Source organism: Aphelocoma coerulescens, chromosome 27 (assembly GCF_041296385.1).
Source record: "Aphelocoma coerulescens isolate FSJ_1873_10779 chromosome 27, UR_Acoe_1.0, whole genome shotgun sequence".
In the NCBI taxonomy this organism is placed as follows: domain Eukaryota; kingdom Metazoa; phylum Chordata; class Aves; order Passeriformes; family Corvidae; genus Aphelocoma; species Aphelocoma coerulescens.
Genome location: NC_091040.1, coordinates 1,538,196 through 1,556,402, shown reverse-complemented (window position 1 = coordinate 1,556,402; position 18,207 = coordinate 1,538,196). Strand labels below are relative to the sequence as shown.

At 68.8% G+C, this 18,207-nt stretch overlaps 3 protein-coding genes across 8 annotated transcripts; 1 reads left to right on the top strand and 2 right to left on the bottom strand.

Moving 5' to 3' along the window:
• The first annotated feature begins 334 nt into the window (after positions 1-334).
• Positions 335-3,376, top strand: LRRC46 (leucine rich repeat containing 46). The gene is made up of 7 exons (XM_068996534.1): positions 335-456; positions 548-608; positions 685-793; positions 1,201-1,247; positions 1,373-1,482; positions 1,701-1,770; positions 2,283-3,376. Exons 1-7 carry the CDS (start codon positions 426-428, stop codon positions 3,292-3,294), a joined length of 1,440 nt encoding a protein of 479 aa, XP_068852635.1. The 5' UTR covers positions 335-425; the 3' UTR covers positions 3,295-3,376.
• Positions 2,985-6,910, bottom strand: SCRN2 (secernin 2). 6 transcript variants are annotated; one of them, XM_068996530.1, is made up of 8 exons: positions 6,385-6,580; positions 5,810-5,991; positions 5,516-5,715; positions 5,214-5,429; positions 4,134-4,299; positions 3,883-4,060; positions 3,595-3,764; positions 2,985-3,001 (listed from the first exon to the last, which is right to left on the bottom strand). In XM_068996530.1, the coding sequence occupies exons 1-7, from the start codon at positions 6,553-6,555 to the stop codon at positions 3,606-3,608; spliced, it is 1,272 nt and encodes a 423-aa protein (XP_068852631.1). In that variant the 5' UTR covers positions 6,556-6,580; the 3' UTR covers positions 2,985-3,001; positions 3,595-3,605. The 6 variants fall into 6 exon arrangements, with proteins under 6 accessions (XP_068852631.1, XP_068852629.1, XP_068852632.1 ...); XM_068996528.1 differs by lacking the exon at positions 2,985-3,001 and adding an exon at positions 3,128-3,201; XM_068996531.1 differs by lacking the exon at positions 2,985-3,001 and adding an exon at positions 6,872-6,910 and having other exon boundaries at positions 3,407-3,764; positions 6,385-6,561.
• A 3,948-nt stretch (positions 6,911-10,858) lies between these two features.
• SP6 (Sp6 transcription factor) lies at positions 10,859-14,811 on the bottom strand. Its single transcript, XM_068996634.1, has 2 exons — positions 14,756-14,811; positions 10,859-12,001 (listed from the first exon to the last, which is right to left on the bottom strand). The coding sequence occupies exon 2, from the start codon at positions 11,975-11,977 to the stop codon at positions 10,859-10,861; it is 1,119 nt and encodes a 372-aa protein (XP_068852735.1). The 5' UTR covers positions 11,978-12,001; positions 14,756-14,811.
• Between the last annotated feature and the right edge of the window lie 3,396 nt (positions 14,812-18,207).

Sequence of the window (18,207 nt, the reverse complement as noted above, 5' to 3'; positions counted from 1 at the left end):
GCCTCACATCCGGGAAGCTGGTCCCGGTGAGCCCCTCTGGCCTTTCCGGGGGTTTCCGAGCCCCAAACCTGTGGTTCCCCGTCCCGCTGAGCTCCCGGGGTCCATCTCAGGGGTATCTCAGAGCCCCTCCATCCAAGGGGGCCTGGTCCCCCTGATCACCCCAGCCCCATCCCGGGGGTCTCTGAGATCCCCAGAGCCGGGGTCCTGGTCCCGGTGATCCCCGCAGTTCCAGTGCCATAATCCCCCTGGATACAGAGTCCCTCTGCCCCACCTGGGGGTCCCAACACTGACCCCCCCCATCCCAGCAGTCCTGTCCCCACTGACATGCCCCTCTTTCCCCTCAGACCCTTCCCCTTCCCGCATCCCCCTCAAACCCCCACCCGAGGGTCCGAGGAGGGGACGAGGACCCGCAGGCCACCCCCGCCATGGCTGAGCAAGGGGACACCCTTTGTGGAGGTCAGTGGGACATTGTGGGGGCTCCTCCCAGGCGGGGAGGGGACAGGGGGGCTGCACCCCCAGCCTGGACCCTCACTCTGTATTCCCACAGCCCCTGAGGAGAGGTGCCCAGGAGTGACCCTCAGTGACGGCCTCATGGTCACCCGGATCCGGTGAGGATCCCACGGAGCCTTTGCTGGTGGGAAGGGGAGCTCTGGGCACCCCAAAAACCCCGCTGCGTTCCTCTAGACCCACAGGGCTGCTGCCCACCTCCGCCATCCGCTTGGATCGGGAGAACATCTCGTCCATCGGGAAGCTCCGGAGGCTGGCAGAGATCCACAGCCTGTACCTGCAGCAGGTACGGAGCTGTGGGAGCAGCCCTGCTCCTGGGGGGGCCACAGACACCCCCAGTTCTGCTCCTGTTTGCCCTCCCCGAGATCCAGAAGGGAACAGTTTCCCTCCATCCCCGAGGGTCTTGTCCCAGTGACCTCCCCAGTGCCACCCTGGAGGTTTCTGAGCCCCCTGTTCCCTCCCATCCAATGCCAACGCCGCTGGAATTCCGGTGTTTCCAAACACGAGGACCCTCAGGATCCTCCTGAATTTTGGGGTTCTTCCGTGTCACCCTCCCACCCCATTCCCTCTCCGGAATCTCCTGTGGGAGATCTGTTGCCCCTGGGATCGACTGGAGCAATCCCAGAGCGTTCCCAACGGGTGATTTTTCACGCAGTGGGCAAAAATGTTGAGTTTTTCTATTTAATTTTCCAGAACCAAATTGAGAAGATCGAGAATTTGGACTCTTTTCCCAACCTGAGGTACAGCAGCTGCTGCTCCCGAGGATTTCCCTGGATTCCCTTGGCTGGGGAAAGGGGGGGTGTCAAATTCCAGCCCTTGGGACTTGGTGTCCTCAGGGGGCTGGGACATTCCCTGTGCTCTCCAGGTTCCTCTGCCTGGCTGGAAACCGCATCCAGAGGGTGCAAAACCTGCAGGCCCTGCCCCACCTGAGCGCCCTGGACCTGTCCCACAACCAGATCCGAGTGCTGGACACAGGTGGGAAGCGGGAGCGGCTCCAGAGGGCTGCAGGATGTGTGGAATGCTCATTCCCGCCCTCCCTGCCTCAGTTTCCCTGGATGGGTTGGGGGTTGGGGGGGAAATGCTGCTTCGGGAATTGCCTCAGGAGTGAGGGAAGAGCTGTGGGAGTTTGGGGGAGCGGGAATTTTGGCTGGAGGGGCTCCTCAGCACCTCTGTGCTTCCCTTTATCCCGGCAGAGGAGCTGCCCCGCAGCCTCCAGATCCTCGACCTGACAGGGAACGAGTGCACCCGGCAGGATGGATACAGGTGGGTCAGGAGAGGGAGGAGAGGGAGAACAACCCCCCAGAAATCGGGAGAAGCCTCGGGGTGACCTAACTGTGGCCTTTCAGGACCTCTGAGAGAACTGGGAAAGGGGTTTTGGACGCGGGATGGAGTGACAGGACACGGGGGAATGGATTCACATTGCCAGAGGGGATTTGGGGGAAGGAATTCCTCCCTGGGAGGGTGGGGAGGGGATGGGATGGAGTTCCCAGAGCAGCTGGGGCTGCCCCTGGATCCCTGGGAGTGTCCAAGGCCGGGTTGGATGGGGCTCGGAGCTGCCTGGGACAGTGGGAGGTGTCCCCGGATGGGATTTAAGGTCCCTTCCCACCCAAACCGTTCCATGAAATATCAAACACAGCCTATCCCTCCAAACCCCAGGGATGTGAATTCCTGCTCTCCACCCAGGCCAGGCTCTGGTGAGCTGAGGGAGGATGGGACACCCACTCCCAGTCCCGTGGCTGTGGAAAATTTGGCTTTTCCTTCATTTTTTCCCACAGGGATCTGGTGGTGGCAGCTCTGCCTCGCCTCCTGCAGCTGGATTCCCAGCCCATCCATGGAAACACTGCTGAGGAAGAGGCAGGAGGAGGCTCTTCCAGCAGCGAGGAGGAGGAGGAGGAGGAGGAGCTGCTCCCTGAGCTGAGGACTCCCTTCACTGTGGACAGAGGTGCCCGGGGTGGAGTGGGGGGACAGGACACGTGGCACTCCTGGGCTCAGGGCTGGCAGTGCCACGTCTCCTGTCATTCCCTTCCCTCCCTGGCAGATTTCTTTGTGGATCTGCACCGGGAGCTGGCGGGGCGCGCGCGGCGGAGGCAGAGGAAGACCCTGGAGGAGCACCGGGAGCGGCTGCAGGAGCTATTGGAGCACCGGGCTCTGCTGCTGGGCTCTGCTGCTGGGCCCGGAACGGGAGCGGCTGCAGGAGCTGTTGGAGCACCGGGAGCGGCTGCAGGAGCACCGGGAGCGGCTGCAGGAGCTGTCAGAGCACCGGGAGCAGCTGCAGGAGCACCGGGAGCGGCTGCAGGAGCTGTTGGAGCACCGGGAGTGGCTGCAGGAGCACCGGGAGCAGCTGCAGGAGCTGTCGGAGCACCGGGAGTGGCTGCAGGAGCACCGGGAGCGGCTGCAGGAGCACCGGGAGCAGCTGCAGGAGCACCGGGAGCGGCTGCAGGAGCTGTCGGAGCACCGGGAGCAGCTGCAGGAGCACCGGGAGCGGCTGCAGGAGCTGTTGGAGCACCGGGAGCAGCTGCAGGAGCACCGGGAGCAGCTGCAGGAGCTGTCGGAGCACCGGGCTCTGCTGCCGGGCCCGGAGCGGGATGGAGCCACCGGCACCCCCAGGTGAAACCAGGGACACGGCTGTCACCTCTGCCGGCATCCAGAGGGCCCCAGCGAGCTCCTGGTGGCATCCAGCTCCCAGCCAACGCTCTGGAGAAGGAGACTCGTGCCAAAGGAGCAGGGAACGGGCAGCTATCCCAAATATCCCCTAGCAGCAGCGTGGTGCCGCGCAGCTGGGAATAAAGTCTTTGTTCCCACCCCAATCCAGCTGGATTCTCCCACCCTGCAGCCGTCCCCAGGGGCTGGAAACTGGGGGAAAACACACACAGGGCTGCGGGCAGGAGTGCCAATCCCGTTCCACATCCCCGTCCTTCCCCTCACACCTCGTTCCAGGCCGTGGTCACCTCTCAGTGCTTCCTCCAGGGTAAATTGGAGGCTGAGACCCACAGGAGGGGAGTCAGGAAGAGTCAGGGTCAGACTTTGGGAAGGTTTTGTCATTCCCAATCCATGAAAAATGTCGTGGGGGAAGCCGAGCCCACCCACCTGGGGGGGGTTTATGTGTAAAACTTCATCTCCGCCTCCACGCAGTCGAAGAAGAGGTCGGCCAGTTCCTCCGGGCAGGGGGTCACGGTGCCCTCCAGCAGCTCCTTCATCCCCTCCAGGCCCTGCTTCTCCAGCTCCTGCAGCGTCTCCAGGAGCTTCTGGCCCCGCTCCTGGCGGGATCAGGGTGGGATCAGACAATTCGGGCAGTCTGATCCGATCCAGGGTGGGATCAGAGAGCTCAGGGAGTCTGATCCCATCCCAGGGTGGGGTCTGTGGGGTCTGTGATACCTGGTCCTGCTCCATGAGCTCCAGCGCCGCCTGATGCCGGCGGTAGAGCTCGTGCCGCCGATCCACGGAGCTCTGGAATCTCGGGATCTGCTTGGCGGGATCCTGCAGGAAGGTCGGCGATCTCACCTGCGGCACCGGCTTGATGCCGGCCACGAACACGAAGGGCTTGAAGACAGACCTGGAGGGGAAGCTGGGATGAGAGAGCGGAATTCCTGGGAACTCCACTTCCCTGTCCCCACCACCGGCCTCACCTGGAGGGGTCAGGGGTGGCGGTGAAGAAGTGGACGCAGGGCAGGGCCGGGTCGCGGGGCAGCACGGACACCATGCTGCCGGCCGTGCGGAACCCCTCCGTGTCCACGCAGATGCCGCTCTCCTTGTCCCGCAGGATGGACATCAACGTCTCCGCCGTGATGTGCCCTGGAGGGACGGGCAGAGCCACCTCAGCACTGCCAGCTCGGCCGTGGGGAGTGGGGACGCACTGGGGCGAGGCGTGGGTGGCCATCCCTGGCCCAGCCCTGGCCCCAGGAACTGGGGAGGTGCCAGCACAGAAGGAGCCCTTGGTGAGCCGTGGGTGGCCATCCCTGTCCCCATCACTGTCCTTGTCCTATCCCTGTCCCTGTCCTGTCCTGTCTCTATCCCTGTCCTGTTCCCATCTCCATCCCTGTCCCTGTCCTGTTCCCATCTCCATCCCTGTCCCTGTCCTGTCCCCATCCCTGTCCCTATCCCTGTCCTGTCCCCATCCCTGTCCTGTCCGCATTCCTGATCCTGTCCTCTTCCCATTCCCATCCCTCTCCCTGTCCTGTCCCCATCCCTGTCCTGTCCACATTCCTGATCCTGTCCTCTTCCCATTCCCATCCCTGTCCCTGTCCTGTCCCCATCCCTGTCCTGTTCCCATCTCCATCCCTGTCCTGTCCCCATTCCTGTCCCTGTCCTCTTCCCATTCCCATCCCTGTCCTACCCCCATCCCTGTCCCTATCCCTGTCCTGTCCCCATCGCTGTCCTATCCCCATTCCTGTCCCTGTCCTCTTCCCATTCCCATCCCTGTTCCTGTCCTGTCCCTGTTCCTGTCCCTATCCCTGTCCTGTCCCCATCCCTGTCCTGTTCCCATCTCCATCCCTGTCCCTATCCCTGTCCTGTTCCCATCTCTATCCCTGTCCTGTTCCCATCTCCATCCCTGTCCCCATTCCTGTCCCTATCCCTGTGCTGTCCCCATCCCTGTCCCTGTCCTGTCCCCATCCCTGTCCCTATCCCTGTCCTGTTCCCATCTTCATCCCTGTCCCCATCCCTGTCCCCATCCCTGTCCCCATCCCCGTCCCCATCCCTGTCCCCACCTGCATGCTGCCGCAGCAGCTCCTTCCCGGCCTGGAACCGCGCCTTGGCCGCCTCCATGCGCGGGGGCTGCTTCTCCAGGGAGAAAACCTCGGCAAAGACGAACTCTCCGTCCCCGCTCCACCAGCCGCGGCTCCGCGCCCGCTCCCGCAGCCCCGGGTGCTCCGCCGCGATGTCGCTGCCGATGCTCAGCTGGTTGGAGATGTTGCGGCTGCCCTCTGTGCCAGCCGGGGCGGAGGGGTCACTCGGGGCACACCGGGACACGCGGCTCCCCGCGCTCCCGGTCCGCCCCGTTCCCGCTCACCGCGGATCCGCTGGGCTGCCCAGTAGCGCCCGGCCGTCTCCAGGACCCAGGCCTCGGTGCGGTCGGCCAGCAGGAAGGTGTTGTGGTACACGAAGGGCACCGGCTCCTCCTTGCAGCTCCCGCCTTGGCCGTAGCGCTCCAGCAGCGCCGTGATCACCTCCAAGGCCTCCCGGGCTGAGCCGCCCCGCTCCAAACCCAGCCTGCGCCGGCAGCGCCCGTCAGACAGCGCCGAGGGCCGGGCCAGGGGGGACACGGTGCCATCCTCACCATCCTCACCATCCTCACCATCCTCACCTCACCAGGTCCATGCCCAGCAGCGCCTCGGCCTCGCCCAGGGGCTCGCGGGTCCACACGCCCTCGTTGCCCACGCAGACGCCGCAGTCGTTGGCGCCCATCTCGGCACCCCAGAGCCAGGCGGGGCGGCTCAGCACCACCGCGTGCGTCCGCTCCGCCTGCTCGATTTCCAGGTACGTGCACTGCGGGGACACGGCGGGGACACGGAATGCTCAGTGCTCTCTCTGGTGCCCCTCAGCCTCCCTGGCACACCGATGTGCTCTGGGGGGGACACGGCGGGGACACGGCGGGGACACGGAATGCTCAGTGCTCTCTCTGGTGCCCCGCAGCCACCCTGGCACACCGATGTGCTCTGGGGGGGACACGGCGGGGACACGGAATGCTCAGTGCTCTCTCGGTGCCCCGCAGCCACCCTGGCACACCGATGTGCTCTGGGGGGGACACGGCGGGTGACACCCGGCACACTCAGTGAACGGTCCCCCTGCAGCCACCCTGGGCCAGGGTGGGGACGCACGGGTGGCCTGACACCTGATGCACTGACCCCTACAGCCGCTTTGGCCCCAGCAAGGTCTCACCTGGACTTTGTCCCCAGGACGGTGGGTGGCAGCGGGGACATAGACGATCTCCTGGACCTCGTGGCGGGGACGGTCGGCGTTCTTGCCGAAAATGACGGCGGGGGACGCCGTGTGCGGTGGCAGGGCCACGAAGCAGTCGCAGGACGAGGGCACAGGAGCTTGCCCCGCCATCCTAAACTGGGTCAGGGCGGGCACCGAGTGGGATGTCAACCCCCTGTCCCTGCCCTGGATGTGTCCCCAGGGTCCCTCTGGGGCTGGGCATGGAGGGGCTGTGGGATGACGTGGTCCCTGGAACTGGCAGCACGTCAGGGACCCCATGGAGGGGTGAGTTGGGGGGTACCCCCGCCCCGGGACCCCGCAGCTCCGCACCGACCGGAGCCAACCCCCCGCGCAGCCTCGATAACCGGGATACCCCCGCACCGACCGCGGACGGGACCCCCTCCCGCACAGCGCCGGTAACCGGGACCCCGCGGGACCCTCCACGGACCTGCCGCCGCTCCCGCACCGCCGCCGCCGCCCGGGCCCGCCCCGCTCCGCCCTGTCCAGCCCCGGCCCGCCCTGTCCAGCCCCGGCCGCGCGACGGCGGCGCCCGGTGGCCGGAGGCCGCACGGCGGCAGCGGAGGGGAGACCGGGACCGGCACCGACACCGGCACCGACACCGGCACCCGCGTGGGTCGGGGGCCGTTCCCAAAGGAGCCCAGGGACGGGCGTCCCAATTTTCCTCCCATGGGGAGGGGACGGGGGACCCCGCTGTGAGCCGGGGGGGTGTCCCGTGGGTCAGAGCCCTGCGTGGGCGTCAGCCCCCGTGGGCACCCCCGCACCTCCGTGGGCAGCACCGGCGTGGGTGGTACCCCCGTGAGCACCCCCGCATCCCCGTGGGCAGCAGCGGCGTGGGCAGCACCCCGCCCGGCCCTCGGTATGCGGACCGACCTGCCGGGCAGCGCCCTGCCCGCGGGAGGGGTGCAGGATGTGACCCTCGTGGGGACCTCGGCTGGTCCCAGCCCGTGTCACCCCCACACCCAGCAGCCTCCGGTGTCCCCGTCCTGAGAAGCCTTGGAGAGCCGAGGCCAGGGTGGGGGGCGCGGGGCTGGACCCCTGAGACTATTGGTGGGGCTGATTTGGGGTCGGGATGCCGGATCCCTGAGTCTCTTGGAATGAATGATTTGGGGTCGGGATGCCGGACCCCTGAGTCTCTTGGAATGAATGATTTGGGGTCGGGATGCCGGACCCCTGAGACTTTTGGTGGAGATGATTTGGGGTCGGGATGCTGGACCCTTGGGTCCCTTGGCAGGGCTGATTTGGGGTCGGGATTCTGGACCCCTGAGACTCTTGGAATGAATTATTGGGGGTCGGGATTCCAGACCCCTGAGTCTCTTGGCAGGGATGGTTTGGAGGGTCGGGGTGCCTGAGTCTCTTGACAGGGATAATTTGGGGTCGGTCCCCTGCGTCCCTTAGCAGGGATGTTTTGGGGTCGAGATGCCGGACCCCGGTGTCCTTCAGCAGGGATGGAGCCGGAGAGCCGGAGCGTGGAAAACACGCGGCGTTTATTCCAGTACAAAACCCAAACCCCACAGCCCCGCAGCCTCTTCACAGCACAAACTCTCCCCTCGCCGGCCGGGGGGCACCTCCCGGGCCACCCCGCTCCATCCCCCCCGCAACCGCCCCCAGCCCGGGGCCCCGGCCGGGCCGGTCCCTCCCTGCCCCGGGGAGGCGGCCCGGGGGTGGGTGGGGGACGCGGCGGTTCGGGGCGCGGGGCCGGGATCCCCACGCCGCAGCAGGCTGGACTGGTTTCCCGGCCGCCGTCCCTCCCCACCCGGTTTTACCGCCTTCATTGCCCCATCGCGGCAGGCAGGGCCCCGGGGGTGCGGGGGCAGAGCGCACCTGGGGCCCCCCCCTCGCAGCCCCCCGGCTCTGGGGCAGCTCACCGAGGCTGAACCCCGAGTCCCGGCGTGGCCGTGGGGCTCCCTGCGCGGCCGTTCCCTCCCCAGCCCACCCCCCACAATCTGCGGCCGCAGCAGGGGGTCCCCAAAAGGCCGGAGCTCCCCAGATGCTGCTGGAGCCGGGCTAAAATCCCGCTGGTGCGACACTGTGGGACCTTGGGGAGGGTCCTGAGCCCCCCCTGAGGTCCCATCGGGAGGTGAAATCCCCCCGTTTGGGGGACACCGAGGGGGAATTTTGTGCTGGAAAAGGCAAATGCCGGAGTCGGGGACGTCCTTCGAGAGCTGCGGACAGCCCAGGTCACCCGAGTCCTGCCGAGGGACAGCGCTGGCCGTGCTGGGGTTGCGGACACGTCCTCGCAGACCCCCCCAGCGAGACTTCACCTCGTGCTGGGGGGTCCCAGCCCCACGGCTCGTCCCAGCCCCACGGCGCGGGGGGGCTGCTGCCAGCCCGTCCCGCATCCATGGGGACAGGGACAGGGATGGGGACAGGGATGGGACCCTTTGAGGGGTCCTCCCCCTCCCCATCCGCACAGCCCACGGCCGCAGCTTCGGCCTGGGACATCCGCTCTGCCCGAGCGGCAAAGCCTGGCTTCACCTTAATAAAATAATAATAATTAATAATTAATAATAATAATTAATAATTAATAATTAATAATAATAATAATAATAAAACACTCAAAACCGAAGGCCTCGGGGCGCCCTCTGGGCACGGACCCCACTCGACTTCACCTCTACCCCTTCCCCCTGACCTCGGGGTGCTCCGAGCTCGGGCAGCCCCTGACGCGGCCCCCCCAGAGCCCCCAGGATGGGGCCATACCGGGGGGATCAGCGCCCCCCCCCCCCACCCCAAATCTTCCCCCCTCCCCAGATTCCCAACTGGTTTGAACTGGTGTTGGCTGGGGAGCAGCGCCGGGGGGACCCCCGGGTGCCTTGAGCCGCCAGCGAACCCCACCCCACCCGACCCCAGCGCTGCCCCCCCAAACCCCCCTCCCCCTCCCAGGTCCCGGCTTTAGCGTCTCCTTCTGTGTCCAAGGGGTTCTGCCAAAATCGGGGTGTAAGACCCCAAAAGATCTAAAAACCGAGGTTCACGGACCCCCAGCCAGGGGTGCGGGCCAGATACGGGGTGCCCTGGGGACAGGGGGGCGACCCCAGGGGAGAAAAAAAACTACGGGGTCCCTGGTGGGGGAAACCGCGGGGTGTCCCCCGGAGGTGCAGGGACCTGGGAAGGGACAGCGATGGGGTCCCCGGGGGGACGGGCAGCATGCACGGGGGGCCAGGCAGAATTCCCTGGAATGACGGGATCCCGGGGAGGGACGGCTACGGGGCCACGGGGGGACAGGCAGCATGCACGGAGGGGACCGCGGGGGTCCCTGAGGGGACAGGGGGATGGCTGCGGTCCCCAGTGGGGTCCCCAGAAGGGACAAGGGGGCACGGGCAGCTCGCCCGGGGTGGGGGATGCCCCTCAGGGAGGGGCGGTGCCGGGGGGGCGGGCGGGGGTCTCGGGGCGGGGGGCGGGCAGCGCGGCCGTGCCAGGCCGGAGGAATGCGGCCGTCCCGGCTCTCCCGGGCCCGCGGCCGCCCCGGTGCTTCCCGCCCGGGGCCGCGGCGGTGGGTGTGGGAAAGCTGCAGGTGTGCGCTTGGGCAACCGCCCGCCGCCCGCCGCTCGCCCGCCGCGGCCCCCGCAGCCCCCCGAGCTCCCCACGGCTCACATTCACGCAGGACTTCTTTTTTTTTGGTTTTTCCCCTTTCTTCCCGTTTTCCCCGTTTTAGCCACGATTCAGGCCAAAAAAAAAAAAAACGGGCTTCGCATCCTCAAGCCCCCCCGGCCAAAGCGGGGCTCCAAGGGGTGGGGGACCCCCGCCAGCTCAGCATCCCCAGCTGGGGCAGGGGGATGTCGCCAGCCCCCGACCCCCCGCGTGCCGCCCGTGGGGGACTGTGCCAAAACCTCGCGGGTGACGAGAGAACGGGGCTGGCACGGGCGGGGGGCCGAGCCCCGGGTGCCACAGTTTGGAGGGGACCGTGGGGAGGGGGCCGGGGGGCTGCGGCCGCCCTCTCCGAGCGGAGGCTCCCGGGTTTCTCCTCCTCTCTCCCTTTCTCCTTCTCCTTCCTCCCCTTTGGGCTGGACGTGCCCGGGCAGCGCCTGCTCCTTCGGCTCCCATTGATGTTCCTCCCAAACAGCCCCGCCGCCTGCCAGCAGCCTCCCGAAAAAAAAAAAAAAAAAAAAAAAAAAGATTTGGGAAGCCGGGGGAGGATCGGGGAGCGGGGCGGGGGGGGGGGGGAAGAACCGGGGCGGGAGAGCGGGAGCGGGACAAGTGAAACCGCCGCGGGGCAGCTCCGGCTGCGGCGCTCCCCAACGCCGCAGCGGGGGACGGGGCCGTGCCACCAGCCTTGTCCCCGGCCTCGCCACCGCTCCCGGCACAAGGTGCCAGCCCTGCGCCCACCCCCGCCCTAAATCCCTTCGGAGACCGGCCCCGAAGGGTCCCCCCGGCCACCCCCGCCCCACCTCCATCCGTGTCCCCCCCGGGGCTCAGCGGCTCAGTTTGTGGGGGCGGCCGTGCCCCCCTCCGACTCCCTCTTGCCTCCCTTGGCGGCCGACGGGTCCCCGGCGCCTTTGCCCTCGGGCTCGGCCCCGTCCTTGCCGCCGTCGTGCGTCTTCATGTGCTTGCCCAGGTGGTCGCTGCGCATGAAGACGCGGCCGCAGACGGGGCAGGAGAATTTCTTGGCGCCCGTGTGGGTCTGGAGGTGCCGCTGGAGCTCGTCAGAGCGGGTGAAGCGCTTGCCGCAGAAGAGCCAGTTGCAGACGAAGGGCCGGTCGCCGCTGTGCCAGCGCAGGTGGGCTTTCAGGTGGGAGGTCTTGGCGTACGCCTTCCCGCAGCCGGGAATGTGGCAGTTGTGCAGGTGCTTGCGCTTCACCCCCTCGGGGCACGGGCCCCCCCTCTCCGCCTCCTGGCAGTTGGGGCAGCGGCACGCCGCCTGCCCCCCGCCCCTGGGCACGGCCCGCCGGGCCCCCTTCGGCCGCCCCCCGCCCTCCGCCTCCGGCCCCCGCGGCTCCGGGGGCCCCTCCAGCGCCTTCACCCCCTCCGCCGCCAGGAGATGCTGCGCGGGCGGGGGCAGCAGGTGGGCGGGGGGCGCGCAGAGCTGGTGCTCGCCCCCGCCGTACCCGCCCAGGGCCGCGGGCAGCCCGGGGTGCGCGGGCACCTGCAGCCCCCCGCCTTGCCCGGGGGGCAGCTCCATCCAGCTGGCTCCGGCGTGGAGGTCCCACCAGTTGACACCTCCGCCCTCCTCGCCGGGGGCGCCGGGGTGCGGGGGTCGGAACCAGGGCTCGTAGGGATGCGCCATGTCCGGGGCGGCCGGCAGCAGCTTGGCGTAGGCTCCGGAGGCGGCGGGGCCGTCGGGGGGCAGCTCTAACCTCGGGGGGCCATGGGGCTCGTAGGCGCCGGGGGCGGCGAAGGCGGCGGCGGCGGCGGCGGCGTCGTCGGGGCCCGGCAGCGGCAGCTCCGGCGGCGGCAGCGGCGAGGCGAAGTCGGGGGCCCCCGGCGCGGCGGGGCCGTGGGGCTGGAAGGGCTGGAGCGGCTGCAGGTCCAGGTGGGTCGGGGAGGCGCGGGGCGCGTCCGAGGGCTGGGATCCCAGGGAGCCGCAGACCGCCGTCAGCATTGCGGGGCGGCGGCGCGCACAGACCTGCGGGGCCAAGCGGGGCGGGCGGGGAGGGGGAGAAGAGCTGTGAGAAAAGGGGGGGGGGGCACAGCTCCGCACCCCCCGTCCCTGCGCGCACCGGCACCGCGCGCCCGCGTTTTGGGGTCACTGAGCCCCCCACCGAGGGGGTTGCGCTGCTCTGCGACGCCGCTGTGACACCACGATGGTGGCACCAGTTTGGGGGGACACCCCTTAGACCCGTCCCTGTCCCCTACGGACCCCGTGCCAGCCCCTGGTGCCGGTGGGTCCCGCCTGCAGCCCAAAGGGGTCGGTGCCTAATTCCAAAATCCAAGGAAACCTCCAACATCTGCCTTGTCACCCCCCTGACTCTGTTCCCCAGCACGGCCGGGTCCCCGAGGGGACAGCGGTGGCATCCCCAAGCCCATGCCCCACCCACGGGAGGACACGGCACCCACGGAGGGACACGGCACCCACGGAGGGACACGGCACCCACGAGGCCAGCCTGGCTCTCCCGCATCCCAGCCGGGCTGGGAAACCATCACCCCCACCTTCGCTCCCGCCCCAAGCCCAGGGCCCAGCTGGGAGCCCTCAGGCTCGTTTTTGGGGGGGCTGCACCCCCAGGCCGCTTGGCAGCAGGATGAGGCAGCGAAGCCGCGGGCCGAGCCCCTGGCAGCGCTTTGAAGCCCGGCTCGGGGCTGCCTTTGCCCGCGGCCCCGGGGCCCCGGGGGCACCGGCGGCACCCCCAGACCCCCGGGCACCCGCAGGCTCCCAGCAGGGCGGCCGTGACTCAGCGGGAGCTGTGCAAACCCCACTGGGGACGGGCCCCACCCCGGTGTCGAAATCCACCTGCCGCCACCGGCTCCCGCCCCCCACCTTCCCACCGGCGCCGCGGTGAGGGGCGGCCGGGACCCCCCCCTCCCTGGAAACCCCCCCCCATTGCCCCCTCTCGTCACCAGCTCCTTCTCCCCCACACTGCTCCCCCCGGCTCCTCAGCACCCCCAGCCCGCGTGGGACAGGGACAGGCCTTTAGGGACACATTTGTGGGGTGCTGAAAGATTTGGGGTGGGAGATCCCCTGAACAAAGGGGCCGGAGCCCCAGAGCGCCTGGATCCCAGCACTGTGATTCCAGGGCAGGGAGAGGGTCCCCACAATGCTGAAGACCCCCCAAACTGAGTGAGGACACCGTTTTCCCCTGCCAGGTGTCACCCAGGAAGGCAGGGGGACCCCAAAGATCAGGGTGGGTGTTTTGAGGGGGGATTCCAAAATCTCCCCGACGGGACCCACCTGTACCTGTGCTACCGACACTCGTGGGGGCAGGATGAGCCCCCCGGGGTGGCAGCTGAGCAGGTTTTGGGGTCCTGCTCCCCACTGGGGACTGTCCCTGCCTCCTGGGGACACGAGTGGGGTCGGACAGGGCTGGCACTGAGGGGGTCCCTCGCTCCCACTCGCGGTGGTGCTCAGTGGGGTCCTGACCCCTCCTAGACCCCTGCTCCCCATGAGCTCAAAACTGGGGTCAAACCCACAAAACGCCGCGGTGACAGCCCGTCACGGGGCTTTGGGGCGGCAGCTGGCACCCACAGGGTCCCCCCGCTCTGGGGACTGAGGGGACCTGGCAGGGACATCCCACAGCCCCCCTAACCTCCAAAGGAGTGGAAGGGATCCTCCGTGGGGTCCGGGGGTCGGTCCCACCCCATCAGATCCAGCACGGCCCCATCAGGGCTCTCCTGGCTCACCCCACTCCCAACCATCCCCCTCGGCTCGGGGGTCCCAGCGACCCCCGCAGTGCAGCCCCGCCGTGACCAGCGGCACCATCCCCCCCATCCCAGCTCCAAACCCGGGGAAAAAGGGCCACGACCGGGATGGGGGGAGCGCTGGGAGAACCCCCCCATCCACGGGCCTGCCTCAGCCAGCCATGGAGCCTCCCAGGACATTTTTCCATCCGGGAATGATGACAAAAATCCCCAGGGGCCCCCAGCGTCCTCCCTCCCTCCCTGGCGGGGCTCAGCGACGCGTTGGCCATTTCACCGCAGGGAAACTGAGGCAGCGGCGGGTGAAGCGTCCCGTGAGTCACGGCCCGGGCTGGGCAGAGGCGGCCCGGCCCCGTCTCCCAGCCCCGCCGGTGCCTCGCCCCGCGGTGGGGCCGGGCGGGCGCCGCTGCCCCCAGCACCGGCAGCCCCGACGGGGGGGGGGGGGGGGGCGGCGGTGGGAGCCGGGCCCGCGGGCTCGGGGGATGCCGCGGTTTTGGGGGGATGCCGTGAATCCCGGGGGGGTGCCCCGATGTCGGGGGGACGCTGCGGGGTCGGGGGGTGCGGTGGGTTCGGGATCGTCCCCGCCGCACAGCCCACGGCAGCGCTGCCCGGAGCCGCAGCGGAGCTCCCCGGGGAATTTTGGGGAGGGGAACGGGGCCGCACCGGTGGCGGCGGGGGTGGGTGGGGGGGGGGGGGTCCAGCCTGTGCAGCCCCTCGCGGGACTCGGCACCGGCGCGGGGGGTCGGCACCGCGGGAGGGGTCTCAGCCCCACGGGAAGAGTCCCGGTCCCGCGGGGAGGGGGTCGCGCTGGAAATTGGAGCTGGGGGACGCAGCGCGGTGTCGCGGGAGCCCCGGGGCTCGGTGGCCAGCGGATGCGGCGGGGTGGCGAGCAGGGACTTGCCGGGGCCGGAGCGGGCGGTGGGACAGCCGCGGCCGCGTCCCAGCCGCCGGTCAGGGCAGCCGCGTCCCCGGGACCCTCCCGGGGGTCCCGTCGGGGGTCCCCGCGTCCGGCAGCACCGGGGGTACGTACGGGTCTAGCGGCAGCGAGGTCCCGGCGGGTCCGTCCTCATCGGCGTGGCGCGGGCGCTGCTTCCCGAGGGGACCCCGAGGGACCCGCGCGGCTCCCCAGGGACGGGGCACCCACTGGGCCGGGCGAGCAGGAATGGCCGGGTCCCAGCCCGGCGGCCGGCTCTTCCCTCCGCCCCCCCGCCCAGCTCCACCCCCGGCCCCGGTGATTTTAACCCTTGGAGGCAGAGCCGCAGCCCCACCGCTTGACAGGAGCCGGCTCCGGTCCCAGGATCCGGCGGATGAAAGCGGAGGGAGGGGACGGGAAGTTCGCAGCAGACACCGCAAACAGGGGGGTAATTAAAGAAGAAAGCAACAACCGCCTCCCTCCCTCCCGCGTCCGTGGCCGCCTCCTCCTGCCACCCCCCCCGGCGACCCCCGGGCACCCCTTCTGTCCCCTGGCAGGGCAGCTGTCCCCCCATGGCTGTTGGTGACACGCAGGTGGCTGCCCTCCCCTCCTGCCACCCCCTCCCGGAGACCCCCGGGCCCCCCGCTTGTCCCCGCATCGAGGGGTGACACACAGGGGTGGTGGCCGCTGTCCCCCTGCCGCCCCCGCGGGGACCCCCGGTTTGTGTCGCCACCGCGGGGGTGACACACAGAGGTGGCCACCTGTCCCCGTGAGGGGCTCGGTGCCCCCCGTGGCGCCTCGGGCCTGGGCCGTGGGATAAATGGGACAGGGATGGACACCGGGGACAATTTCGGGGTCAGAGCCGGACCCGCGGCAGGAGGGAGTGGGACGCTGGTGGCAGGACCCACCGTGACCCCGATGGATTTGGGGCAGCCCAAAGAAGCCCGGAAGGTCCTGGCTGAGCCTGTCCCCACCCGGGCGGGGGTGTCCAACCCCCCTGTCTCCCGTGTCCCCCCCCCGAGGCTGCCGGCAGGGCCAAACCCCGGCAGCTGCCGGGTGACAACACCACGGCCAGTGGAGCCACTTAATCACCGGCGCGTCCTGTCCCCATTTCAAACCCCTGCGCCCGGCCGGTGGCCGCCAGAGCCCCGTGGGGACCCCGGTGGGCGCGGTGGGAGCCCAGCCGTCCCCACATCGCACGGGAAAAGGCGCTGGTGGCCCCGCAGAGCCGGGACCGGGCTGGCAGCGCCAGGATCCCGGCTGGCGCGTGGGAGCCCGCATCTCCCGGCGAGCCTGCCAAGCGCCCGGCCGGGCGGAGGGTGCAGGGAGCTCCTCCTTCGCCTTGGGGAAAACTCTCCTGGTTTTCATCATCGCAGCAGGGATGGCTCCACCGCCGCCGCCACCGAAACGCGGCTGCCTCGTGGGCTGAGCGCGGCCCCACGGCCCGGCTCGGCCCGGCTCGGCCCGGCTCCGGGAGGGGCGTCCCGGGGTGGGCGTGGAGGGTGGGGACCCTGGGATGGGGACCCTGGAATGGGGATCCTGGGATGGGGACCCTGGGATGGGGGTCTCGGGATGGGGATCTCGGGATGGGGACCCTGGAATGGGGATCCTGGGATGGGGACCCTGGAATGGGGACCTCGGGATGGGGATCCTCGGATGGGGATGCCGGGATGGGGGACCCCGGGATGGGGACCCTGAGATAAGGACCCTGGGATGGGGACCCTGGAATGGGAACCCTGGAATGGGAACCCTGAGATGGGGATCTCGGGATGGGGATCCTGGAATGGGGACCTCGGGATGGGGACCTCGGGATGGGGATCTCGGGATGGAGACCCCGGGATGGGGATCCTGGGATGGGGACCTCGGGATGGGGACCTCGGGATGGGGATCCTGGAAAGGGGACCCTGAAATGGGGACACTGGGATGGGGATCCTGGAATGAGGACCCCAGGATGGGGATCCTGGGATGGGGACCCCGGGATGGGGATATCCTGCCGTGGGGATGCCGGGGTGGGAAGGGGCAGGACGAGCGGCTGGTGAGGGTTGGTTGTGCAGAAATGGGTTGAACACACGCACGGGGCTCTGTAGGGCACATATGGGGGATTTGGGGGGATCCCCAACTGCAGAGGATGCGTTTCCTCTCCTCTGCTTGCCCAGGAGGATCCAGGGCCGTTCCTGTGGCTGCTCCAGCTTGGGGACCCCCGAGTGTTGTTGGTGGCCTCGGGCTCCCTGGCTGACCCCTGTTGGGGGCTGGATCGTGGCCACCAACAGCTCTCTGGGGCAAACTGGGCGTGTGCAGCTCCGGCCATCCGCATCCCAGTCCCCATCCCAGTCCCCATCCCAGTCCCCATCCCAGTCCCCATCCCCGTCCCTGCCGTGCCACCACAGGGAGCAGGGACCGTGTCTCCCGGTCCCCAGCTGCCCCTCAGCCACCCGTGCACCCTGCACACCTGGCCTGTCCCACGTCCCTTCGCTCCGGGGACTTCTCCCAGTTCTCCCAGTTCTCCCAGTGCAGGAGGGTCCCAGCTGCTCCCATCCCCGCCATTCCCAGCGAGGCCCCGCTCCAGGAAGGGGCTGCGGGGTGGGAGGATGTGGGGAACACCGTGGGGACAGGGATGAGGATGTGGGAAGGCCCTGACCGCCTCATCCCGCCAGCACCGGCCCCCAAAACCCCACTGGGACCCTCCAGACCCATCCCAAAACACAGATCTTGGGCAGGGATCCTGCTGGGATGAGGCTGGAAACGGGATGAGGCAGTGGCACAGGACTGGGGGGACCGGGGGGACCAGGATTTGGGGTCTGGGGAGCCCCCTCAAGCAGAGCCTGGGACCACGCATGGGAAGGGAATCCCGGCGCATTCCAGGGGGGATCTCCTCTCGCCACCGAGTGTCTGAAACCCCGAGCCAGTGCCTTGAAATTACAGCTAATTACAGAGCTCATTTGCATAAATTATAAGGCAAGAGGCAAATGCCTCCAATCCCTCCGAGTGATCAGGGAGCTCCGGCGGGGGACCGAGGAGGGACGGGTGGGTTCGCGGTGGGGACAGGAGGGGTCGGTGCTCCCCAAAACTGCAGCGGGACCTCGGGGCGTCCCCCCCACTGGCCAGAGGTGTCCCCAGAGCTGGGCACAGCCTGGCCCGGAGGGGACACGGCCGTCGCTGTGCCCTGGTGGGTGACAGGGAGGGGGACAAGGGCAGGACCGGGCTGGGGAGGCGCAGCCCTACAGCTCTGGGGCTTGGGGACAGCGCTGGCCCCAGGGGAAATCGGGGTGGGGGATGAAGGGACGGAGCAGGACAGAGGGATGGAGAAGGACAGAGGGATGGAGCAGGACAGAGGGATGGAGCAGGACAGTCACCTCCCGGCCCCCTCAGTACCACGCGGATGGAGGAACAGAGGCACAGCGATGTCGCCTCAGGCCCCAGGACGATGCTGGGGGACAAAGGGACATCCCAAGCCTCCTCCCAGCCCTGTGGCCGAGCACTTCAAACGCTCCTGGCTCCGGAAAGGCCGGCGATTTCCTCCTGGGCCGCACAAGAAATCGGAGAGGGGAGTGGGGCAGGAGCGCGTCCCC